The sequence below is a fragment of the Rattus norvegicus genome, chromosome 4 (genome assembly GCF_021556685.1).
Source record: "Rattus norvegicus strain SHRSP/BbbUtx chromosome 4, alternate assembly SHRSP_T2T, whole genome shotgun sequence".
In the NCBI taxonomy this organism is placed as follows: domain Eukaryota; kingdom Metazoa; phylum Chordata; class Mammalia; order Rodentia; family Muridae; genus Rattus; species Rattus norvegicus.
In genome coordinates this window covers 121667131-121691249 of record NC_141537.1, presented here as the reverse complement: position 1 = coordinate 121691249, position 24119 = coordinate 121667131, and the positions used below count along the sequence as shown (strand labels likewise).

General features: G+C 48.9%; 1 protein-coding gene and 2 long non-coding RNA genes across 5 annotated transcripts; 2 read left to right on the top strand and 1 right to left on the bottom strand.

The window, feature by feature from the left end:
- The first annotated feature begins 384 nt into the window (after positions 1 to 384).
- Positions 385 to 1448, top strand: H1f10 (H1.10 linker histone). The gene has a single exon (NM_001399079.1). The coding sequence runs from the start codon at positions 515 to 517 to the stop codon at positions 1091 to 1093; it is 579 nt and encodes a 192-aa protein (NP_001386008.1). The 5' UTR covers positions 385 to 514; the 3' UTR covers positions 1094 to 1448.
- A 5256-nt stretch (positions 1449 to 6704) lies between these two features.
- Positions 6705 to 9743, bottom strand: LOC147994953 (uncharacterized). 2 transcript variants are annotated; one of them, XR_015686799.1, is made up of 3 exons: positions 9714 to 9743; positions 8094 to 8387; positions 6705 to 8001 (listed from the first exon to the last, which is right to left on the bottom strand). It is a non-coding gene; the product is annotated as an uncharacterized LOC147994953 (long non-coding RNA). The 2 variants fall into 2 exon arrangements; XR_015686798.1 differs by lacking the exon at positions 9714 to 9743 and having other exon boundaries at positions 8094 to 8976.
- A 4273-nt stretch (positions 9744 to 14016) lies between these two features.
- LOC147994952 (uncharacterized) lies at positions 14017 to 23114 on the top strand. Of its 2 annotated transcripts, XR_015686797.1 has the most exons (5): positions 14017 to 14383; positions 15249 to 15574; positions 15725 to 15794; positions 22384 to 22636; positions 22839 to 23114. It is a non-coding gene; the product is annotated as an uncharacterized LOC147994952 (long non-coding RNA). The 2 variants fall into 2 exon arrangements; XR_015686796.1 differs by lacking the exons at positions 14017 to 14383; positions 15249 to 15574; positions 15725 to 15794 and having other exon boundaries at positions 21811 to 22636.
- The last annotated feature ends 1005 nt before the right edge of the window (positions 23115 to 24119 follow it).

Sequence of the window (24119 nt, the reverse complement as noted above, 5' to 3'; positions counted from 1 at the left end):
CGCTGAGCCCTTCCTAGGCGCAGGCCGCCTCTGCACAGCGCAGCGGGCTCGGACCCTGTCCAGGGCACACTGCTGAAGGTGCATCCGCATCCGGGAGTCGCGGGCGGAGGAGCCAGTGGCCGCGGAAGGCGCTCGAAGAAGCACAAGTTGGCGCTGGCCTGGGCCCAGGCTGTTGTTGTTCTCAACGTGGTCCGCCACGGGGAAATAAAAGCGGAGCAGAGAGCGTTCTCCGCCAGAGCGCAGCGCGCACGCCCAGAGTTTCGGAGCCGGCGCAGCCCTGCCGCGCTCCCCGCAGGCTCTCCGCGTCCCAACCCCTAACCCCGCCGCGGCCGGCCCGGCCCCCGCCCGCACCTCAGCCCTGCCGCCCGGTCCCAGGCCCGGCCGCGGCCGCTCCCGCCTGGAGCCGCCGCGCGCCCCCAGTCCACCGGCGGTGCCGCCGCGGCCCCTCGCCTTCCTCTTCCCGGCGCGGCCTCCCGGCTACCGCGCGCCGCCTGCTACCAACCCACTGGCCACCATGTCGGTGGAGCTTGAGGAGGCCCTGCCGCCGACGAGCGCCGACGGGACGGCCCGCAAGACGGCCAAGGCCAGCGGCTCTGCGGCGCCCACGCAGCCCAAGAGAAGGAAGAACCGCAAAAAGAACCAGCCAGGCAAGTACAGCCAGCTGGTGGTGGAGACGATCCGTAAGCTGGGTGAGCGCGGTGGCTCGTCTCTGGCGCGCATCTACGCCGAGGCCAGGAAGGTGGCATGGTTCGACCAGCAGAACGGGCGCACCTACCTCAAGTACTCTATCCGGGCGCTGGTGCAGAACGACACGCTGCTGCAGGTGAAGGGCACCGGCGCCAACGGATCCTTCAAGCTGAACCGCAAGAAGCTGGAGGGCAGCGCGGAGAAGCGCGGAGCTTCGGCGGCCAGTAGCCCCGCGCCCAAGGCGCGCACGGCGGCGGCGGCGGCGGCGGACAGAACGCCAGCCAGGCCGCAGCCCGAGCGGCGCGCGCAAAAGAGCAAGAAGGCGGCGGCAGCTGCTGCCAGCACGAAGAAGGTGAAGAAGGCGGCCAAACCCAGCGTGCCCAAGGTGCCCAAGGGCCGCAAGTGACGCCCCTACAGTCTGGCGACATTTTGGAGTTTTCCGTCGTCTATCTGCCCTCCCCCTGGTGTACCGGTTCCGTAGGGTTCCGCCTGGCCCAGGTCCCTGATCCCTGTCCCCTCCCCGCCCCTCCCCCAGCGATGCTGCGTTCTGTTTGCTTTAGGTTTTTGAAACGGCCCTGGCGACGCCTCCATTGGCTCTCACCCTTGGCAACGGCCGTCGTCATGGTTACCGGCCCGGCGGCGCCAATGGCCTGGCGGCGCCTGCCTACCGTGCCCGCCGATGGCCACCCCGCGCTTGGGTTGCGCGGCGCCTTGGTCCGCCCGCCGCCTTCCTGGGGCGCAATAAACGGTTCCAACCTTGACCATTGTCGTTGTCTTGTGGGTACTGGAGGCTGCTCGGGGTCTCTGTGGGGGAGTCAAAGGTCATTAATAGCAGCTAGACAACTAGTAGGCGGTGCTGGCAGAGGTGGGATAGATGTGCCCTAAGACAGCTGCCCAGTGGAAAACTCTTGTAAAGTGGGCTCCCAGCCTTGGGTCGCAGTAGTGTGCAGCACATAAAGGTTTCTACATGTTGGGAATTAAATCTCAGGATCTAGTGCAACATAATGGACAATTTTGCCAAATGGAAGACCAAGAAGGTTCTGGTACAGTGTGTACACATACAAGGTGGGGTGAGTTGGAGCCAGGGTTAGATGAGGTTAACAGGGTGCTTTCTACCTGTATTACTTTAAAAAAAAAAAAAAAATGGAGACGGGCCTTGGCAGTGGCTGAGGGTGGGAAATGTGAATTTGAAGCTGACTGTACCACCCAAAGTGGCCTCTTGAAGTTGTACCAGGCTGGAGGTTACCTGCAAAGAGCATAGCCAGGCATCATGTTGAATTGTGCTGGGCCATCCCCAAGGTGGTCAGTGAGGCAATGGCCTTCCAGATGGCTCAGTCCACAGGGTCATGACACTGGGACTAGGAAACAGCCTTGCCCTGTTCCATGTATGTTTTTGAGGATTCCTGAAGGCTAAGGGTTGGCTTTGACTCTGTGGCTCTTCTCCACATGCTGGTGAAACCCCTAACCTGATTCCTGCCCTGCTAACTAACCTCTGGAGACATTTCATGAGCTCCTGGGTGCCTTTCAGGTTGTCACTATTCCTTGTCATCCCATGATTCCCAACATTCTACCTGCCTTCCAGTGACTTACCCTCACATGCTGCTCTATGGTTCATCCCTCCCTGTCACCCACCGCCCATTGGCTTCTGGCTTCCACCCCAGGCCTAGGCCCTTGTAGACATCAAAGGACCCAGGGCACTCCTCAATAGATGTCTCATTTAGGATTTCTATGGCTGTGATAAAACACCATGGTTAAAGGAATGTGGGGAGGGAAAGGTTTATTTGACTTTCATATCCTAAGTCACAGTCCACTGAGGGAAGCCAGTGCAGGAACCTGGAGGCAGGAGCTGACACAAAGGTCATGGAGGGATACTGCTTACTGGCTTGCTCCTCAGGGCTTGCTTAGCCTACTTTCTTATAGAACCCAGGACCACCAGCGCAGGGGCAAACCCTCCCCTGTCAGTCACTAACTTAAAACTGTCTTTTTGGAGACAGGGTTTCTCTATGTAGCCCTGGCTGTCCTGGAATTCATTCTGTACACCAGGCTGGCCTTGAACAAAGAGATCTGTCTCCCCGGATTAAAAACATTAGCCACCACTTTCCTACCACAGCAGGATCTTAAAGAGGCATTTTCTCTTGAGGTTTCCTCCTCTCAGATGACTCTAGCTTGTATCAGGTTGACATAAAACTAGCCAGCACAGTGGGCAAGACCCCTGCCCATTGTAATTGTCCTTTTGGGGACCCAGTCCACCCCAATGTTAGGTTACAGGGAGAATACTGAACCTCTCCAGCCCAGGGCTGGTTATGTGACCTAAGACCTGGTCATTGAGTACTTAAGTCAATTGTTATTTTAGCTTCAGTGAGGGGCTGGAGAGATGGCTCAGCGAGACAGACTGGTTCTTGCTGCCAGAGTGTTCAATGCCAAGCAATTGGAGAACTTCTAAGGTGACCCACTGAGAAACTGCTATTCCTTCCTCAGGATCACTAAATGGTAGGAATATAAGGGCAGAGTCACTAGTGGGAAAGGCTGCCTGAAAAGAAATCAATATTGGGGAACTGGAGTCAGGAAATGGACTTCTGAATGGAGCTCATAGGGCTGACCACCCTCAGGCGGCTGCGCTGTCTGTAGACAAGCCTGCTTGAATTGGGTTGCTGTCAACTGCATCCTGGCCTCCAAACTTGAATTACCTTCTTCTTCCACATTCCTGGACTTTGTCATTTCTTTGAATGGTTGGTCTAAACTTTTTGCCCAGGGTCCCCATGCCCTCCCCTACCTACTCAACCAGATGCACTCATGCCTCGGGGTGCTTGCTAACTTTGTTTCCTCCTTGGTGAGTTTACCTGCCTGAGAAGCATCCTAAGTTAAAGCTATATGACCCTGTTTCCCTTGGGCCAGGAGCTAGGAGGAGCACTGTACAGCCTTGGTCTCCTCCAACTCCAAGAGGAATGTGTCCAAAAGGTTTACTTTACTGATGCAACTGTTGAGTCCCTAGGGTGAGACACAGCCAGCCAATGGCCAGGTTGGAAGCCTTGTGCCTCCTGACTTTATATTCTGGATCCATCTCCTCACTATGTCCTGGTCTTGATCCCAATGGCCCTGGATTCCAGTCAAACACAAATGCCATCTGGCTAAGGAAAAGGTTTTTTGGGAGAGGTAGCCTGATGCAGCCAAGAGGCTGAGGACTTACCTGCATAGCAGTCCAGGCCTGGGTGCTGGCTCTGCAGCCACTAATGGGAAGGGCGGGTGGAAGCTGAAGGCCAAGGTGTGAACCTGGCTTCATGGGGCTTTTGACTGGGGAACCAAGATTTCTCTCTCTGAGCCAGAGTTTCTTCCTCACTTATACTTGTGACTACACACCTGTAAACAGGCTACCACCTCCTTGTGGGCCCCCAGATATCAGGTCTTTGGGGAATACCCAGGTCTGCCTTCTTCCTAGCCTCCAGACATCCTAGGAAAAACTACTAAGCCTGTGTCCTGAGCACTGAGGCCAGAGTGGCCACATGCTGGGGTCACCATGACTGCAAGAACCTGACCTGGACTTGTTCCTCTGCCAGGTATAGCTCAGAGCCAAGCATGGTCTTTGGAAGGGGTGATGCTGGAGAACCTTTACCATTGCTTGGGATGTCTGATTTTATATGATGTAGGGTAGTACACATAGGCATTCTGGCTATGCCAATATTCCTGAGTCAGTGGCATTTCACCTCTACCCTATGAAGGAGGAGGAGGAGAAGGAAGAGGAGGAGAAGGAAGAGGAGGAGAAGGAGGAGGGGGGAGGAGGACGGGGGAAGATAAGGAAGAAGAGGAGGAGGAAGGGAAAGGAGGAGGAGGAAAAAGGAGGAGGAGGAGGAGGAGGAGGAGGAGGAAGAAGAAGAAGAAGAAGAAGAAGAAGAAGAAGAAGAAGAAGAAGAAGAAGAAGAAGACCACACACAAGCCCAGTTTGCATTGCCTGTATACTCAACAGATGGCTCTATTCTTAACAGCAAAGCCGTTTTGGCCTACTGGACTCAAGGTGGAGGCTGCAGCACTGGTGGAGGAGCTGAAGAAGGTGCCACATGCCAAGAGTCTCATCTGCAGTCTACCTGTCAACACTTACTGGACAGTGGCAGGCTGGGGACAGGACAGAGAAGCCTGGAGATGGGACCAGTACAGGCCCTGATGTCTGGAAGATGCTTCAGGGGAATGGGACAGCCTGTCGGGGTCAGCAGCAGAAGTCAACAGAACTCAAGTTCCTGGGTCAACCAGAGTCCAAGAGGGAGGTAGAAGCTGAGGGGACATGGGTGCGATGTAGGAGTCTGACGTGTGTGCACACTCTGTAAGATTGTCTTTATGATAGTCGGAAATTAAGGCCACAGCAGGCAAGAACCCTACTAGCTGAGACAGCTCGCCAGGACAAACTAAAACCTGTCTTCTCTTGTTACCTCCAGGCATGGCAATGAGAGTGTCCATTAGAAATGGAGACCTGGTTCACCACTCCTAGCATCAGAGGCTGGGAGAACAGTGCCAGGCTCTGGGCCTGAGGCAAATCAGCAGATATGCAATTGACACAGCTACTTCCTTCCAAATGGTGGCAGGAATCTGCCCAGTAGCCCATCACACGGGAAATGGGCAAACAAGGTTGTTCTGGGGACTGAAAATGGTATGGGATGAAAGGAGAGAGAGTATATTATTAGTCAGGGTTCTCTAGAGGAACAGACTTATAGAATGAATCTCTTAATCTCATACACACATATATCCTTCCCATATATGTATATATGTACATATGTGTATGTATGCATATATGTCTATCCCATACATGTATATATACACATACACATATATATGGGATTTATTAGAATGGCTTAAAGGCTGTGGTTCGGCTAATCCAACAATGGTTGTCTATAAGGGAAGGTCCAAGGATCCAATAGGTTCAATGTCCTAGCCGATCCTCAGTAAATCCCACAGTGGGCTTTCTGAGGCAGGTGCAGCAGAAAGCAAGCGGGCAGAGAGCGAGCTTCCTTCTGTCACATCTGTTACATAGGCTGCAGCAGAAGGTGTGGCTTAGACTAAAGAAGGATCCTCCCACCTCAAAAATCCAGATTAGAAATGGGTATTCCCACTTCAATGATTTAATTAAGGGAAAAAAATCCATCAATGGGTGGTGGTGACATAGAACTTTAATCCCAGCACTCATGAGACAGAGGCAGGAGGATCTCTGAGTTTGAGACCAGCCTGGTCTACAAAGTAGCAAGTTCAAGGATATCCAAGGTTGTTACACAGAGAAACCCTGTCTGGAAAAAGAGGAGGAAGAGGAGGAAGAGGAGGAGGAAGAGAAAACTCCTTATAGATGTGTCTAGCCATTTGGGTTTTAGTGAATTCCAAATGTAGTCAAGTTGCCAACCAAGAACAGCCATCACAGAGGCGGTCTCCACAGGCAGTAGACCAAAGAGTGCAATCATTTGACTTATGCTAGAGGCACTGTAACAGTCCAGTTCCCCAAGATCATACTGAGCTGTACCCAACCCCTAGACACAGTGTCACAATATAACCCTGACTTGTCTAGAAGCCATGTAGACCAGGTTGGCTTCAAACTGGAAGCAAGCCTCCTGTCTCAGCCTTAGTGCTCGGATTATAGCTGTGGCCATTTTTTGAAGAAGCATGTTAGAAACATTCTGAAAAGGTCTTGATCTTCCTCTCTTCAGAGATCCTGGGGGTAAGGGACAGTTGTCTAATGAGGTCATCCCATGGGACAAAGTATCGGATATCTAAGAAAGGCAGAAGGCTGAGCTGTGAATGGAGCAGCAGCAGCAGGTACCAAAAAGAAGTTAACAGAGGCAGAGCCCCCATAACTGCACAAGCTGCAGACATGGTGCATTAGTCAAGGTTGTCTAAAGGAAGAGAACACACTCACACACACACACAATGTATGTACATATACGTATACGTTGGGTGTATTAGATTAGCTACAAGATGCAGTTCAGGTAGTCAATGTCTTGTTAGGGTTTCTATTGCTGTGGTAAAATCCACGATGGAAAAGCAACTTGGAAGAAAAGGGTTTATTTCACCTTCAAACTTAACAGTCCATCATCCAGGGAAGTCAGGGCAGGAAGTCAAGGCAGAAACTACACAGAGACCATGGAGGAGCATTGCTCACTGGCTTATTCTTCAGGGTTTTCCCAGCCTGCTTTACTATAGCACCCAGGGCCATGCACCCAGGGGTGGCCCTGCTCATGATAAACTGGGCTTCCTCATATCAATCATCAGTCAAGAAAACACTCCTCAGGGTTTCCCACAGGACAATCTGATGGTAGGTATTTTCTTAATTCCTTCTTCCAAAATGGTGCCTACTTGTGTCAAATTAACATAGAACTACTGAGCCAGTGCATCCAGCAATGGCGTTTTTCACTCTGAAGAGGCTGAGTATCTGGTAGTTGTTCAGTTCATGTCTTAGTGGTCCCAGTGTGGCACTAGAGGCCTGAGGGTTCCCTAGAGACCTGCTGGGCTTCAGTTTCTGTTCAAATCCCAGAATGGTTCTAATACAGCATGAGCAGGAAGGGTAGACTTGCTGGTGTGTGAGGGTCCTCAGGCAAATGCAGTCACCTTCTGTGTCCTCTTCTGTGAGCATCCACAGGAGCTGCCCAGACTCCAGGTGTGTCCTCTTGCTCCTACTAAGCCTGAGGGAGAACAATCTGGAAGTGTGCCCAGCAGCTTGGGTTTCAGTCAATTCCAGATGCAGTCCAGTTGATGACCAAAATCAGCCACCTCCGGAGAGGAACTTGACAGCAACTGAGGCTGGGAAAGTGAAAATGGCAGTGGAGCCAGCCACTGGGACAGAAAACAGAAGCACCACCCAGAGAGGAGAGGACCTTGAAGGCCAGCAGACTGTATTAGAACAAAGAGCCCACCAGGGGACTCCTGGTTGTTCTGTAGAATCCTGCCTCCACTTCCTCCTTTGCCTGGGCATGGGGTATCCTTCTTGAGTAGGCTCTTTCCTCCCACAAGTAGGCAGTTCTTTCAACCGGGCCAATTGTAACATCCAGGGGGATGGAGAAACAATCCCTCTTCCCTGCTTTCCTGATCAGTCTAATTCCCCTGACCTCTTCTCTTCACCCCTCTCAAAGACAGGCACTGACTGCCATTGGGAATGGGGTCATGGGGTGATAACCTTTTTCCTGTTGAGATGGGGACAGTGTTTTTAGGGTATTGGCTGGAGAGAAGAGTTCTCAGAAGGGTCTCTTGGACCGATCTAGAGGGGTGCACTAGAACTCGGCTGGCTTTATAGCTTTGGGGTGTAGGACAGCCTTCTGATGACAAGGTACTATGCAGGTGAGATGACATCTGTGACATATAAAGAGAAACTGTTAGAGTAATTATCATGCTACCAAAAAATGTGACTAAAAACAGTAGCAATGGGGTGTAGTGGCACATACCTTCAGTCCCAGCATTTGAGAAGCAAGGACAGGCAGATCTCTGAGTTTGATGCTGCTTTGATTTACATAGTGAGTTCCAGGACAGAGCCAGTTCTATGTAGAGAGACCCTGTCTTAATAAAATCAAGTTAAACAACACAACAACCATGTAGATTGCTGTCTGTAAGCAGGCGAGGGCAGGTGAGAAATAAGGCTAGAGCCTGTGATTGGGCAGTGGAAAAAGGTGGGCAGAGAGTTTTAGAGAAGGGACAGAGACAGAGAGACAAAGGGACATGGAGATGAGACCAGATGGAACCTACAAGAGAGGAAAAGAAACCAGATCAAGACTGGCCTTGAACACACAGGGAGCTGCCTGCCTCTGCCTCTCAACTGCTGGTATTAAAGGTATATAACACCATGTCAGACAAACACTCTATTAACTAGTTGAAGAGTTTTCCATTCCTATGTGGTACATTTAGCACAGAGTTTAAAGTTGTTGGGTTTAAGCACTGAGCCAGCCATAGACAACCAGAGGTGACCCACCATCACAATGACCAGATGACCCTCTGTCCTGCAGCCTCCTCTACCCTGGAGGGAGTAAAATGGAACCTTTCAGGGGGTAGAGAGAGAAGCGTCCCACAGAAGGGTGACCACTCCTGTTCTAAGGGCCACAGCCTAAGCAGCAGTGTCTGCTAGGTGGCTCCTCAATACTTTGGTCCTCTTCTACCCAATCCCCTAAGCAATGTGTCCTAGTCACTGTTCTGTTGCTGTGAAGAGACACCATGGCCATGGCAACTCTTATAAAGAAAAAGATTTCATTGGGACTGGCTTACAAGCTGAGATGTTTAGTACACTGTCATCATGCTGGGAAACATGGTGGCATATGTGCAGATACGCTGCTGGAGAGGTAGCTGAGACTTTGACATCCAGATCTACAGGCAGCAGAAAGAGAGAGTGACACTGGGCCTGGCTTGAGCATTTGAAATCCCAAAGCCCATCCCCAGTGATACAGGTCCTCCGTAAGCATGCAAATATCTGAGCCTATGGGAGCCATTACTTTTCAAACTGCCACAGTGCGGGAATGTAGCGTCCTGGGGAAGCAGAGATAGCTCTAGTGAGCGCAAGAGCTCTTCTGAGTCTTTATCTGTGTCATCAAGGTGGTCAGCAGTTCCTTCCCCTCCAGATGGCCATGTGGTAGCATGTATGAATATTTGGAGGCAGATTTAGTTACTATTTTATTGTTGTGAAGAGATACCATGACCAGGGAAACTGAAAAATAAAAAGTACTTAATTGGGGGCTTGCTTCCTGTTTCAGAGGGTCAGCCCATGATCATATGGGAGGGAACATGGTGGCAGGCAAGCATGGTGCTAGAGCAGGAGATGAGAGCTGGCATCTGATCCCTAAGCCCAAATCATAGACTGGGCTTGGCATGGGCTTTTTAAAACCTCAAGACCAGCCAGGCAGTGCTGGTACAAACCTTTGAGCCCAGCAACATGGGGCAGGAGCAGGTGGATCTCTGAGTTCAAGGCCAGGTCAGTCTATAGAGTGAGTTCCAGGATGGCCTAAAGCTACACGGAGAAACCCTGTCTCAATAAAATCAATATTAATGAAATGAAATAAAAATAAAATTTCAATGCTCACCCTCAACTGCATGCTTCCTCCAAGAAGATCACGCCTTTCTGTTCCTTCCTAAACAGTTCGCAAGCTAGAAACCAAAAATCAAAATATATGTGCCTATAAGGGCCATTCTCATCCAAACCACCACAGAGTCTGTATAATTACTTACCTGGTTCTCGTACTAAGGGTTGAAACCCTTATTAGAGCAACAAGCTTTGCCTGTTGAGCACGTGTCAACTGGGAGGAGGCTAGACCCGACAGTCACAAATGTCAGTGGTCACTGCATATTACCCATCCCTCTGAGTTCTGTCGTCCAAATGGACGTCCATCTGGATAGTCTAAGGATTGGTCTTTCACAGGAAGTCTGGCAGCATAGGCTTCTAGTAAGGCCTCTTGACTGAGTCATGGCATTCTCTGTCAGGAAGGTATGTAGCAGGGTTGAGAAGAGGGGAAGACTTTAAGTGTCACTTCAGGCCCTTCTATTAGGAGACTGATATTTTATCATCCTTCCACGTGGTAGTCACAAGGACACCCTTTGCTGTCCTTGGGGTGCATGCACTCAGGGCTTTCCTGAGTCCATCCATGGGCTTCAAGAGCAAGTTCCACTGCTGTAGTTGCTCTCAGACACCCCTGTGAATTCTTAGCCAGTGAGCTAGCTCTCTGCGGAAGTGTCCCACCAGCCGGGGGTATTGGTCCTACAGTTTAGGTTAGAACCTCCAGAGAAATTCCTTTCTTTTGAGTTACATAAAGGAAATACTGGGGTAGCGCCAAGGTGGAGTCCCAACTGAGTGTCCTGGAAAAAATGACAGTCCTCAGGTTCCCATACCATGGGGACTGGGGGAAGGAAGTTTGTGAGTCTCCTTAAGGAAAGGCTAGGTGGGGCTTGAGTGACGGCTCATCAGTTAGGAACACTGGCTGTTCTTGCCGAGGGACATGGGTCTGATTCCTAACACCCACACGGCAGCTCACAACCATCTGTGAACTCCAGTTACTGAGACGACACCTTCTGACCTTTATAGGCACTGAGTGCACATGAGATAGAGACATGCATCTGAAAGGCCAAAGTTTTTTGATTCGGACTCCATTTAAGAGAACCTGACTTAAGTTTGAACTCAAGTTAACCATCAGGCTGGTACCTAGCTCCAGTTTCCAGTCACCCCCCAATAAAGCCTGAGCCTGTGTTTCCACGTTATCCCCCCAACAAATCCAGCATCTCCCCAGCAGATCTGCACCCCAAGGTCACAAGCCTGCCCCTGCCTAACAATCACCAATCAGGAGGAAAGCAGAAGTTAAGTTTATGGTTTGGCTCCCAGCACCAGCCGATGATGCTAAAGTCCATGGTAGCCCCCTTCCCTCACCCCCAACTAGATGCTTGGCTAGAAACAATTACCCTTTGCTTGTGATTTTCTGTAAAACCTTGTCCCAAAGAGTGTTTGGGGCTTTTTCTTCAGCAGAACAATACTGTGGTCAGCAGTGAGTTAAGCCCCAAGCTCAAGAACCTGCGTAACAGAGGACTGCCTATGGGCTCAGTGGAAGAGGATACACCTAAGCCTGCAGAGACTTGATGGCCTAGGGAAAGGGGATGTATGTGTGGAGGGGGAGAGGGGAGAGGTGGGTGGGTTGGTGGGTGAGGAAGATGGGAAGGGAACACCCTCTCAGAGGCAAAGGGGAGGGAGGGGATGAAGAATTCTTGGAGGAGGAACTGGGAAGGGGAGCAACATTTGAAATGTAAATAAATAAAACAATAAAAAAAGTACTTTAAAAAAATGAAGTAGGGGCTGGAGAGATGGCTCAGAGGTTAAGAGCACTGGCTGCTCTTCCAGAGGTCCTGAGTTCAATTCCCAGCAACCACATGGTGGCTCACAACCATCTGTAATGGGATCCAATGCCCTCTTCTGGTGTGTCTGAAGACAGCTACAGTGTACTCACATACATAAAATAAATAAATAAATCTTTAAAAAAAATGAAGTCAGAAAAGTTGTACAAACCAGTAACCCAGCTCCTTGAGTCATCTGAGGAAACCTCTCGCTTGCTTTACAGTCTGAGGAAGGGGTACACTAACAGCTGAATTCATTCCGAACTGAAGCTACACTTTCCCTAACATTCCCAACTGTGTAACTTGAGTATTGTTGATTTTCTTGAGACCTTATATCACCCGCTTGAGCTAAGAAGTTGAGAAGGGACTCAATTCCCTGGGAATTTTCCTCTTCAGATGCCACACAGAGTAATGTCATCAACATACTGGAGTATGACCGGTTCATGAGAGCCTGGGCCAATGCCAATCCAAATAAACAGAGGCTGGCTCTGAATCCTGGGGCAGGACAGCCTAAGGGGTTCATCCTGCCTTACAAATGCCTTTCAAGGCAAATAAGGGCTGTCTGCCAGGATGCAGGGAACATAGAGGAAGGTATCCTACAAGTACAGGAGAGAATAATAAGTTATTCACTTACTATTCTGGGATCTGAGGAGTGTGGGGAGAAAGGCAAACACAGCCTTATTGTACTAACCTTGTAAATTAGGCCTCTACTGAACTACCCATAAAGGGGAGTATTATGGGCTAGAACATCATTCCCTCAAGACTCTGACCATGTTTGTGTGTGTGTATGTGTGTCCATTGGCAGGGGGTGGGGTGTGTGTGTGCAGGAACTCAAACAAGGCAGGAAGTTTAGGCAGGAACTGATGCAGAGGTCATGAAGGAGTGCTGTCTACTGGCTTGCTTCTCATAGATTGTTCAACTGCTTTCTTATAGAATCTAGGAGCACATGCCAGAATGGGCCGGGCCCTCCCACATTAACCACTAATTAAGAAAATGCCACACAGGTTTCCTACAACCCAAGAGCATTTTGTTAATTGAAGTTTCCATCTCTCAAATCACTATAGCCCATGTCAAGTTGCCATAAACTAGTTAGCAGATCTCTTCCATGTAGCCCTGGCTAGCCTGGAGCTCTATACAGATCATGCTGGCCTTGAACTTAGAGATATGTGGCCTCTGCCTCTCTCCTGGGAGCACAAAGATCCTTGTACTCACAGATCACCAGGGAAAGCAGAAGTGTAGTCACACAGGGTTGTTCTTCAAAGGAGGAAATGAATACCTGTTTTCCACCCAGAAGGGTGGGAGTGGATGTTGTTAATGACCTGATGACCTTTGCTCTCTGTAGAGCCAGACCTCAGCCAAATTCCCTAGAATGTTTGTCCCAGATTCTTCCTCCCTAGACCTTTATCATTAACTTTGATTCTCAGTCAACAGAACCCATCCTTGGGTGGAGATTTCTCATGTACTTTATAGCCTGCTGACTTCTGAAGTGGAAACTTCTGGGGTTTTTTCTGGAAAGACAGATGATGTTTTGCTGGGGCAAACATGTGAAAGGTGTTCTCCTGAAGTAGACACAGGTAAAAGGATACTAAAGCAGACATGTTAAGGAATGTTTCACTGAAGTATACACATGTGAAAAGATGTTTTGCTAAAGCAAGCACATGAAGGATGCATGAAGGATTCTTCACTAACACATGTATTGATTCGCCTTACACTGTGTGGTTGAGCTCCTTTTGCTGTGATCCTATAGGGAGAACCTGTAGTGGTGAATTAGTTAAACAGATTTGTCTCCCTGTGGGTTTCATGTGTTATACCTGCCCAAGAGCTCTCTGGATTCATAAATGAAAGAAAAAAAATGCACGCACGCACAAGCAGACACACACATACACATGTGCATGCCAGCTAATTTTGATATGTGTTGACTAGCTCAATGGTTGGGTACTTCTAAACCTCCTAGCAGCTAGCACATGCCCACCTCCGGTATTCTTAAGTTAATATCTTTTAAAATCTATATTTCATTTCTGTTACCCTAGACACAATTGGGGGAGTGGCCCCTAGGGCCGCCTTCCTGGATTCTTATGTGGCAGTGGGCCTTTTAAGTCTGTTCTCCTTGCTCCCCCATCATGGTGATTCTCCCTGTCCTTCCTCTCTCCATCTATCCCTTACTCAAAAAAATCTAAAAGTCTCCTCTGTTTCCCTGCTCAGCCATTGACTGGGCCATACTGCAGTTCTTTATTATCAATCAAAGCCAGCTAGGGGAAGGGACCCACAGGTCTGGAAGGGCTGCTTTGGGAGCCGAATTAAGACAAAGCATTAGAACTAATTCCCAACAAGAAATGCACCAAAACTGTTCTCATGAGGTTCTTGTGGCTTCTTGCTGCTTCTGTGGACTCAGGCCAACTGGGAAGAATGGTGTCAGCTGATAGACTCATAGGAGTTTTGCTAAGACGGACTCACATGCCGAGGCAAGACATGTACAGGCAAGACCCTTGGAGGGCATGTGGTGTTTGGAGGGAGTGTAACTAGGGCTCGACAGTCATGGAGGCTCGCTTGCATAGCTAGCCTTGCAGTGCTTCCTTGGTCTTGAGTCTTCGATGATCTTCACTTCCATGAGAGAAGCACAGCAAAGAACTTCTCCTGGCCTAATCCCTCCTAATGACTCATGCTGATTCGGCTCTGGCCTGGTCATTTCTGTTAGGTTGTGCCACCACTTCTGGTGTGTGATTGCTAGCCTGACACTACTGAACAAGGTTGCTGGTAAATTCGTGAAGTATTTGTGAGTGGATTGAGCTGCTGCTGCTGCTGACTTCTGTGAACTGAATCATGCTTTGCTGATTTCCTGACAATGCAGATGGGAGTTGCTCCAGAGAACAATTTCTAAGTATGTCCACTTCTCCCGTATCCTAATAACCTTTCTGTTCCACTGCCTCTGGTGGGTGGTGGGCTAGAAGGGCGGTTAAAGCATTTTAAGAAATTAGGGCTGGGGTTGGGGATTTAGCTCGGTGGTAGAGCGTTTGCCTAGGAAGCGCAAGACCCTGAGTTCGGAGTTCGGTCCCCAGCTCCAAAAAAAAAAAAAAAAAAAAAAAAAAAAAAGAAAAACGAAAAAAAAATAGGGTTGAGAAAAAATTAAAGCTACAGATCTCGATGCTCTGTCAGTCAGAGACTACATCGAATCCTAAGCCCTTACACCACAGAACCCAGCTTCAAGGTTACATATGAGAGGGCCACTAAGAAATAAAAACCTTGGGGAAAAAACTTCAATTCTCTGAGAGGCAATTTGGGCTCCTCAGAGAAAGCCACTGATGTGGGTCCTTGATGAGTGATGGCCCTGACTTAGGGAGGATCATTCTGGAGCTTAGTCGCTCCTAGGTCACCTGGCCAGAGGAGATGAGGTCAGAATTGATCTGGTTTCTGAACTTCAAGATCTCACTGAGTATAATGAAACTCATGGAGCAGCCAATCAAAACTGCACTGTCACTGCTTTGCCGCCTTCCAATCATATTAGAGGTCCCATAGTTCTGGAAAATTCCTCTAACCCTGCATTAAAGGGGGCCTGTGAGTTCCTCTGGTGGTCACCATTTTGAAGAATGGTTGACCCCTGCTTATTGGTCGTTTCTGCAGAGTAAACATTCTTTGCCCTTGCACACTATTTGAGTCTCGTGTCTTCCTTCAGTGATTCTTGGACCCTAACACACGTACTATGAATAGAGTTTTGTAGGCTTAGATTTTTTTTTAATAATCGACAGGAGTCAACAGGAGGGACCGGGACCAGAACAGACACCAGAAGTTATCTGCCATGCCCCTCTCAACAAAGTGAAGATCGGCAAAGACGAGAGACCAACAGTGCACTGCAAAGTTAGCTATTCTATGCAAGCCCACTGTCAATGTCAGTTGAGTCCTGTTTATACTCCCTCCAAACATCACGTGTCACATGGGTCTTGCCTCAGCAAAACACCACCAGTTTGTCTTATCAAAACTCCACGTGAGTCTGTGTCAGCTGACACTCTTTGTGAACCAGCCCAAGTCCTTGGAAGCAGCAAGAAGCTGCCAGAACACCACCAGGAGTTGTCTGGTATGTTTCTTTCTATGAAGTTATGGCAAACAATGGCAGGCATATCAGTACCATCTGGGGTCATCCATCCACTGTGGGGTCCTTAACATCACGAGTCCTTTCACAGGTTTGATTTAACACAAAACATCCTTTTACCTCTGTCTACTTCAGGAAAAGGCTCCTTCATGTATCTGCCCCAGTAAAACACCATCCAACACAACTGATTTTCCAAAGAAACCAGGTATGATATAGAATCTTGGGACTTCTGGAATAAGGGAGGGAGTCAGAAGTACAAGAGAAATAAAGATAGGTAGGGTGAGAAGGAATGCCTAACCTTTAAGAAAAAGAGATTTGCCCTGCTGACAACATCCAGCATAACATGCATCTGTTGCCTTCCCTGAGTAATTGAGGGTAGTCCCAGAGAGAAAAATTATGCATGTCGCACCTTTAACTGTTTTTCTTCTCATTTTGCAAAATAGATCTAGTTGCAAAACATATCATTGAGGTCCTACTGGGAGGCCATCCTCACTCTCCTTCATGGAATACTGAGACCCAGCTTCTTGCCTGAAAAAGATCACATACAGTTAGGGGTCAACTGGGTAATGGTGGTGTATACATTTAATCCCAGCACTCTGCAGGCAAAGGCAGGTAGATCTTTGGATTCAAAGCCAATCCACTTAGTGAGTTCCAGGACAGCTATGGCGACACAGTGAAACACTGTCCCATTAAAAAAAAAAAAGGCTTTGTGGGTCTAGTCCTGCCCAGGAGGCAACTGAATGAGTGTAATGACTGCAGTGGGAATTGGTTGGGTTCTGCAAGGAGATGAAGGAAAGATGTTAGGTGGGGGCTGCCCTTCTCTCACCTGCATTCCTGATTGAGAATGACCCCTATAGGCTCATATATGCAAATGCTTGCCCCCCCCCCCAGTTGGTGGGCTATTCTGAAAAGATTTAGAAGTGTGGCTTTATTGGAGATGTGTCACTGGAAGTGGGCTTTGAGGATTCAAAAGCTCAAACACTTCCTAGTCTCTCTCTCTCTCTCTCTCTCTCTCTCTCTCTCTCTCTCCCTCCCTCTCTCTCTCTCCCTCCCTTCCTCCCTCCTCTGCCATCTGAAGATCAGGATGTATTATTTTTTGGTTGATGCTCCAGTGCCATACCTGCCTGCTTCCGTCCTTGATCATGGGCTAACCCTCTGAAACTGTAAGTGAAGAAATTAAAGTTTCATAGATGTGAAAAACAAAGTTGTAAAAACAAGGTTTTGAGAAATACATCTAATGTCAGGTTGCCTAATGTTATGACAAAGTTTTAGTAATCAGAATGACCAGGCCTCACTGACCAAGAGCAAGCTAAGCTAAGACAAAGCAAAGAAAAAACCCCTACTCCTCCCTGTGGTAAATCCTGAGAACAACCACAAGATGTCATCCTGACCCTGCCAGACCACCCATCCCTTCCCCCCCCACCCCCCTTCTAAGGGAAGTGCCAACTTAGCCCTTTCCCAGTGATTCCCCAAGGCCAGATGCAGGGCTGGATGTGGAAAGTGACCAACTGAGCCAAGAACAGGCCTTTGAGCAGGCCGGCCAATACCTGACCAGATCTTTTGTCCTGTGTTCCACCAGTGAGAATAGGCCAGCTAACCCTGTTGCTGAAGTCTGCCCTCTGTAGAGAATAAAAGATGTGTGCTTTTTGGGTTCGGGGTCGCCTCTCCCTGTGAGGATGAGCGACCCCACTACGTGGATCATTAAACCTCTTGCTATTGCATCGCTCCCTTGGTTATGCTTGGGTTCAGTGTCTTTTCATAGCCACAAAACAATGACTAAGAACTTTCTAGCCTATGTAGGGGAGCAGCTCCAGCCTATGACGGGGAACAGTTAGTGTAGTGTAGTCTGTCCCAGGGAGAGTATAAGTCAAGAACAATGGCCTGGCTACCAAATTTTCCTGATTTCTTTCTCTTTCTACCTGTGAGAAGGCCCTTGCCTATAAAGACTTAGGCCCTGGTTCTTGATAGTTCTTCTTATAGTCCAAATGTACCTGGTAGTGCCACCTGAGGTGGTTTGAATGGCCACCATAGGTTCATATGTCTGAACTCTTATTTGGGAAGGATTAGGGGTTTGGCCTAGTTGAAAGTGGTGTATCACTGAGGGTGTGCTCTGAGGTTTCAAAATCCCACACAGTTTCCCAGTTAGCACTGCCTCCCTTGTGCTTGTGGATCACTGCTCATCATCATTGGAGGAAGTCAGGTCAAGAAGAAACTTGAAAGCATGGACTGATGCAGAGGCCATGGAGGAGTGCTGCTTACTGACTTGCTCTCTTGTTCTTCATAGCTTGCTTAACTTGCTTTCTTATGGAACTTAGTGTGCAAAAGTAACTTTTTTTTTTTCCAGAGCTGGGGATCGAACCCAGGGCCTTGCGTTTGCTAGGCAAGCGCTCTACCACTGAGCTAAATCCCCGACCCCCAAAAGTAACTTTTATTTGATAGATGTAATTGTCATCTCAGAGGCTTACTTCTGAATGAGCCGTTCGAATTTTTTTCTGAATTCTGGTCATCGGGTTCAACTCAGTTCAAATACCTCTTCAAACTGGCTGATTCAATCTAGCTTCTCTCAGCTTCTCACTGAATTGCTCTGATTGGCCTCAAACTACCTCTGGTTCCTTCTTATTTCCTGGCTTCAGCTGCTTCTGTTGCCCTGCACTGACCTGCACTCACCGCACTGCCTCCCCACTGACTCAACTAAACTCTCTCTTCACTGCTCTTAAATAGCTGTTCTCCTGAGAGTTGGGTGTATCCTATCTCTGACTCATTCTGTCAGATCTTTCTCTGATTCTTCACCTTGTCTGCCCCTCAATTAGACATCATTATTTGGAATTAGAGGCGTACACTAAAGGTTTCCAGCCAGAGGGAGTAAAGGTGAATACTAAGGCTGTGTCTACATTCCAGACAGATCACACAGACATGGAAGGTCTTTCGAGGTGATCAGAAAGCCACGTTGCTGGATTAAAATTCCTCTACACTAGTGTAAATTGCAGGCCTCTGGCTCCCATAGGTAGGAGCCAGTCGTTGGATCTGTTGTTGAAGAAATCTAGACAAAAAGTTTATGACACAGGGTGCAATTAGTAGGATTAAGAAAAGGAGAAAGGGGTTGGGAAGGGTCGTATCGATTTCGTACTGGACTGTTAATGATCCGAGCTGTTTCTTATGTTTTTGAAGCTCTGTGTGAAGTTGTTGGATCTTATCTTTTACTATACCCAATCGGTTAACATAGAAGCAACATTCCTCAGTGAGAAAGAGATGAAGACCATTCTCTGCTGGAGGAGGAGGAAGGGAATGGTCGGAGAGCCTGGATTCAAGGGTGGGGCTGGAATCAAGTGGGGGAGGGACAAAAGAAGTAGAGGCTCTCACTTTGGCTAAGAGGTCCCTTCCCAGCAAGGGGACAGGACAGGTTGGTACCAATAGGAAGGAATAGGTAAGGTAAACACCCCTAATAAGTGGTGGGGTTCAATAAGGCTGGTAAGGTTGTCCCTTTATCCTGACAATAAGGGAACAAGGAAAGATAGGTCCCCAAAACTCTAGGACTAAGTAGGTAGCCCCAGTATCCAGAAGAAAGACAGGTCACCCTGACACTGACTGTAATGACTACCCAAGCCTCCCTGTTGAAGATGGCAATGCTTGAGCCAAGGGAGCCCAGGCCCTCTCAGTTTTCCATGGTCAGACCTAGGATATTGGTTTGAGGGTGACCTGGCTTTGATGTCTCATGCTGTGAGGGGCCACAGGTGCAATCAGCAGCCCAATGTCCTTTCTTCTTCCTTCCTTCCTTCCTTCCTTCCTTCCTTCCCTCCTTTCTTCCTTCCTCCCCCCTACCCCAATAGCACTGGCTCACTTTTCCATGGCAAATCCAGTAACACCAACAACCTTGAGAACAGTCTGGCTCAGGACTCATTTCTCAGCCTATTCCTGATCTTATTATTTGATATTCTTAAGCCTGGCATAGCAAAGGCTCCGTCAAGGTTGAACCAGGCTTGACCACAGGTGCCTTGAATGCCATCATCGTTGCACTCTCATGCTTACTCCAGAAAAGCGCTGCTGATGACAGACTTGGGAAAGCTCTTGGAGCAAGCTTGATGGTATCATTATGTCAAAGAGTGCCCATAAACTCAAACCAGTCACCTGTGTGCTTTTTTGAGACTCTTCTCCACAGTCAAGAAGGTTAGTATTTCAAAAGCAACTTGTGGTAAGGCAATTGTTCTATCCACGCACTGTCCCAAGTATTGCTTAATCAGCACACATGTCATTTGGTCATATGATGCCGCCATTCAGATCTGGTCCATGATCTCTTTCCCAGGTGACTGGAATCTAGTTGAGAAGAATCCAAACAGTACCACTGGGTCCAGGACAACAAAGATAAAAGATTTTAGTATGTAATAACTTGGGAATATCAGAGAGAGGTAGATTGGCTATGTGGAGGTTAAGAAGTAACCCAGCCATTTAGGCACATCAAAATATAAAGGTATGTGTGTTTGTGTCTGTCTTTCATTCAAGAGCCGAGACATTGAGGTGGGTATCGAGGAATGCTGCCATCACTGGAATCAATTTAAGTATTTAATTGGGTACTGCTACAGTTCTTCCTCTGTAAAACTCTTCCAGTAAACCCCACCCCCACCCTTCTCTCTCTCTCATGTAGTTTCTCTTTTCTCTTCTGGTGAAAGGCGGACATATCCTATTCTGTAAAATCTTCCTCTATTCGTCACTTTGTCTACCATTCAATCATCGCTTCCAAACATGGCTGCTTCCTCTACAAGCTAACTTTATCTTCGCTATTTGGGATTAACTGTTCTAACCAGAGGGATTAGAGCTGTGTGCCAAGGCTGAGAGGCCCACCACAGCTAGAAACGGGCTTTTCACTAAGCAACACAATCTTGAGGGCTCACAGTGTGATCAAATAGCCTGCCACTGTTGGGAATAAGGTTTCAAAGGCTACATGGGCCTAGAGGAGCAGAGGGCAGCTCTGAAGTCAGGGCGGGAGAAGAGAGCAGGAAGGGCTACAACAGGCTGGTGGGGCCTAAAGAAGCTACAGGATTGCAACCTAAGGGTGGTGGGGTGGCAGCAGGTGAAGGGCCAACCACAGCCTCAAAGACCATGGCTGGGGTCACCTCTGCCTTCAAGAGTACCAGAGGGGTGCCAGACACCCAGTGGTCACTTGGTCAGACTTGGGGAAATATTTATACCGACCAAAGGAGAAACTTACCTAATTGTCACTAGTGAGTGGGGTGCTGAGTGATAGGTGAGTAAAAGGTGAGTCTGTTGTGGGTGGGCTGGAGGTGAGGGGGAGGGGTAGCAAAGGCACCAGGAGAGCCTATCCCAGTCCTGGCACCAATGAAAGTATTACAACTCAGCGGGGAAAGATATCCTGGCCATCAGCAGCCAAGGAATGCCAAAGTCACACTGTACAAATCTCACATGAGATTTATTGGAAGGGAAAAGCACACGAGGATGGCTGTCTCTGCCCAGGGGGGAAGCATCAGGGAACTGAGCAGGAGGCAGGCTGGGGGCTGGGGGAGGGGGATGGAGCTTTCCAGTGTGGTCTAGGATTGGAGGGACTTGGGTACCAGAGTAATCTGGGGACAGGGCTTACTCCTTGATGGCCTTCAGGGATTTCTGCCTAGGACCACCAGCACAGGGGTGCTACGTCCCAGGATGGCCTGGGCCCTCCCACATTAAGCACGAATTAAATGCCCTACAGTCTTGCCCACAGACCAATCTTAAGAAGGCAGGTTGCCTTTCTCTGTTGACTGTAGCTTGTGTCAAGTTACCATTAAACTAGCCAGAGCATTGAGTAAGCCAGGGGAGAGAGCTAACAAGTGTTCCTCCATAATCTTTACTTCAGTTCCTGCCTTTAGTTTCCTACTTGAGTTCCTGTCCCGGTTCCTTCAGTGATGGACTGTGATGTGGAAGTGTGAACCAAATAAACCCGTTCCTCTCCAAGTTGCTTTTGGTTATATTTATCACAGCAACTGAAAGCAAAAGCAGGACACAGCATTTTACCACAACCTAAAAAGACTATGGAGCTGAAAAGATGGCTCAGAGCTTGAGACCACCGCTGCTGCTCTAGATGACTCAGGTTTGATTCCCAGCAAAGAGGGCAGCCGGCCACCACCTAGAACTCCAGTTCCAGGGAATCTAATGCCATTTTCTGGTCTCTACAGGCACCAGGCATGCACATGACACACATACTTGAAGGCAAAATATCCATACAGATTAATCACTGTGGGCCAAGTATATAGTTATATAGTGTGAGCTGAATGTGTCTTGGAGTTCTCGATTCTCTCTCTCTCTCTCTCTCTCTCTCTCTCTCTCTCTCCCTCTCTCTCTCTCTCTCCCTCTCTCCCTCTCTCCCTCTCCCTCTCTCTCTGGTTTTTCAAGACAGGGTTTTGCTGGTTTTTCTGCCTTCTGAGTGCTGGGATTAAAGTCTTGACCACTCACCTAGCTGCAGTTCTCAAACTCCTAGGTCTCTCAACTTGATCTATGATTTTCTCTTCCGGCCTCTCCAAAACCAGTGGGGTGGCTCAGTGGGTAAAGTATTTGTTGCAAAGCTGGATGACCTGAGTAAGGTCCTGCATCATGGAAGGAATAAAGCAGTTCCCTGGGTTGTCCTCGTTCACATGCCTCCTGTGGTATGTCTCAGAGTGCACACGTGCTCATGTACATACACAATTTCAAAATTAAACCAAGAAGGCCCCACGGGGATGTCCTGAGGGCGTCATGGGCTGTTGACAGTCACTGAGGACTCAGGCTATGGTCTTGGATACTTGTCATGCAATGATACTTTCTCCTCATAGGATGCTCCTGAGGACCCAAGAGTATGCTGCAGGAATGAGTCCAGACACTCCTGCTTACTTCAGCCCTGTCAGGACTGCCCTGCACTTCTGACCTGTTCTGCAGTTTAAGGGCCCACTTTTTGGTCCTCCAAACAGCCCTTCAGCTTCCGCTGCCTGCTGAGGGCATTGTCCACACAGCCTGCAGCATGGCCTACCTCTCTGCTGCCTGCAAGAAGTCCTCGGTCATCTTCCTAACAGGCATGCCGTTCTGAAGGTAGGTCCTGAACCTCAGGAGCTGGCTCCTGCTCTTCTTGGGTGTTGAGGCTTTGGCTGTGAGTACCCCCCACTCTCCCATGGCTCCTGGGGTCTAACTTTGTCCTTAGAGGGCAAAGGACTTGGCAGAGGCTATCTACGCGTGCTGGCCAAGTTGTTATTGTTCAGGGAATTTCCATCTTTTGCTTCATCCTCTGAATTAGGAGAGGATGTGCAAGCTGGAGGGGAGAGAGCAATCCCTGACAACTCGAGCCTTTTGGCAGGATCGAGGAACCCAGCGTAAGAGCTGTTGAGAGACAAGCAGCTGGTGGCCTCCACTCTTCATCCCAGCACGCCGGAGGCAGAAGGAAGCTGGTCACTGTGAGGTGTCCCAAGCCAGATTGCTGTACATGGAGTTTCAGGACATCCAGAGCTAGTCTCAAAAACATGACAACAAAACCAACCCAACAAAAGGAGAATAAAGCCTAATTTGAGTCATTCGCACATGTAGAGTGACCTTTATAACAGTAACGTCTGACCATAAGTATGATGCTGTCATACTTTTGTATTACACCTTTCCGGAAGACCACAGCCTGAGCCTGTGACTGTCAGCAGCCTGTGACTCCTTGACTGCAGAGGTCAGTTACAGGGATATTCTAGAGAGACCTGTTGGAGAGGTGCAAAATTCATAGGAGACAAGGGTTACTTTACAAACGTGTTTATTCAAGGCCATTACAGCCCCAGTCCTCAGGCTCTGGTGACCAAGGCCTGGGCACATACCCCTAAGAGAACCTTTCTTTCTGCATGTAGGAAGGGACAGATGACATCTTTTCTGACAGTTTGGACTTCCTATGAGCTATACAGTATACGCTTTGAAATGGCCTATCTTGAACGTTTTCAGGCCTGTCAGAAGCCTGAGAGTTCAGTTCTCATCGTAGCACCTGCCTTCCCGACCTTCCCACCTATAAGCAAAATCTCCATGTTCCCCAGGATGAAACATTCCTCCCACACTAGGAGCCCCACTGATTGTTCCTCAGTCTACCTGTGCTAAGTCATGCGCTAGGGACTATGTTTCTTGCTTTAGTCTACTTTTGCCTTAATGCAAAGCAGTTTTGCCTTAGACACTGAATCAAGATGGACTGCAAAGAGGACAGAGGCGCAGTGTCTGTCACAACCCAGACATCCTGTGCAGTCTGCTTCCCCCAAGGCTAGAGTGAAGGAAGGAATCCCCTAAGGATAAGCTGTCATCCCCTAGTTGTTGCTTGTGTGTTGGGCACAATCTGGGAGGCCAGCAGTGGGCCCAGATAGCCAGATCCTACTGGTGCCTACCTGCTCTGGAGAATGCCACATACCACACTCAGACTGGCAGACCACCCTGCCCTGCTTGGTTGAGGTTTCCCATTGGATCTCAGAACTGGCTTTGGTGGTGCTACAGAAGGGAGGGCATATCACAGCTGGCCTCCCTGTGTCTGCTATAGAACTTGAAGGCCAGATCAAACAGGCCT

Excerpts from the sequence above, each read along its gene's own strand:
- H1f10 (NM_001399079.1), top strand. The coding sequence starts at position 515 with ATGTCGGTGGAGCTTGAGGAGGCCCTGCCGCCGACGAGCGCCGACGGG.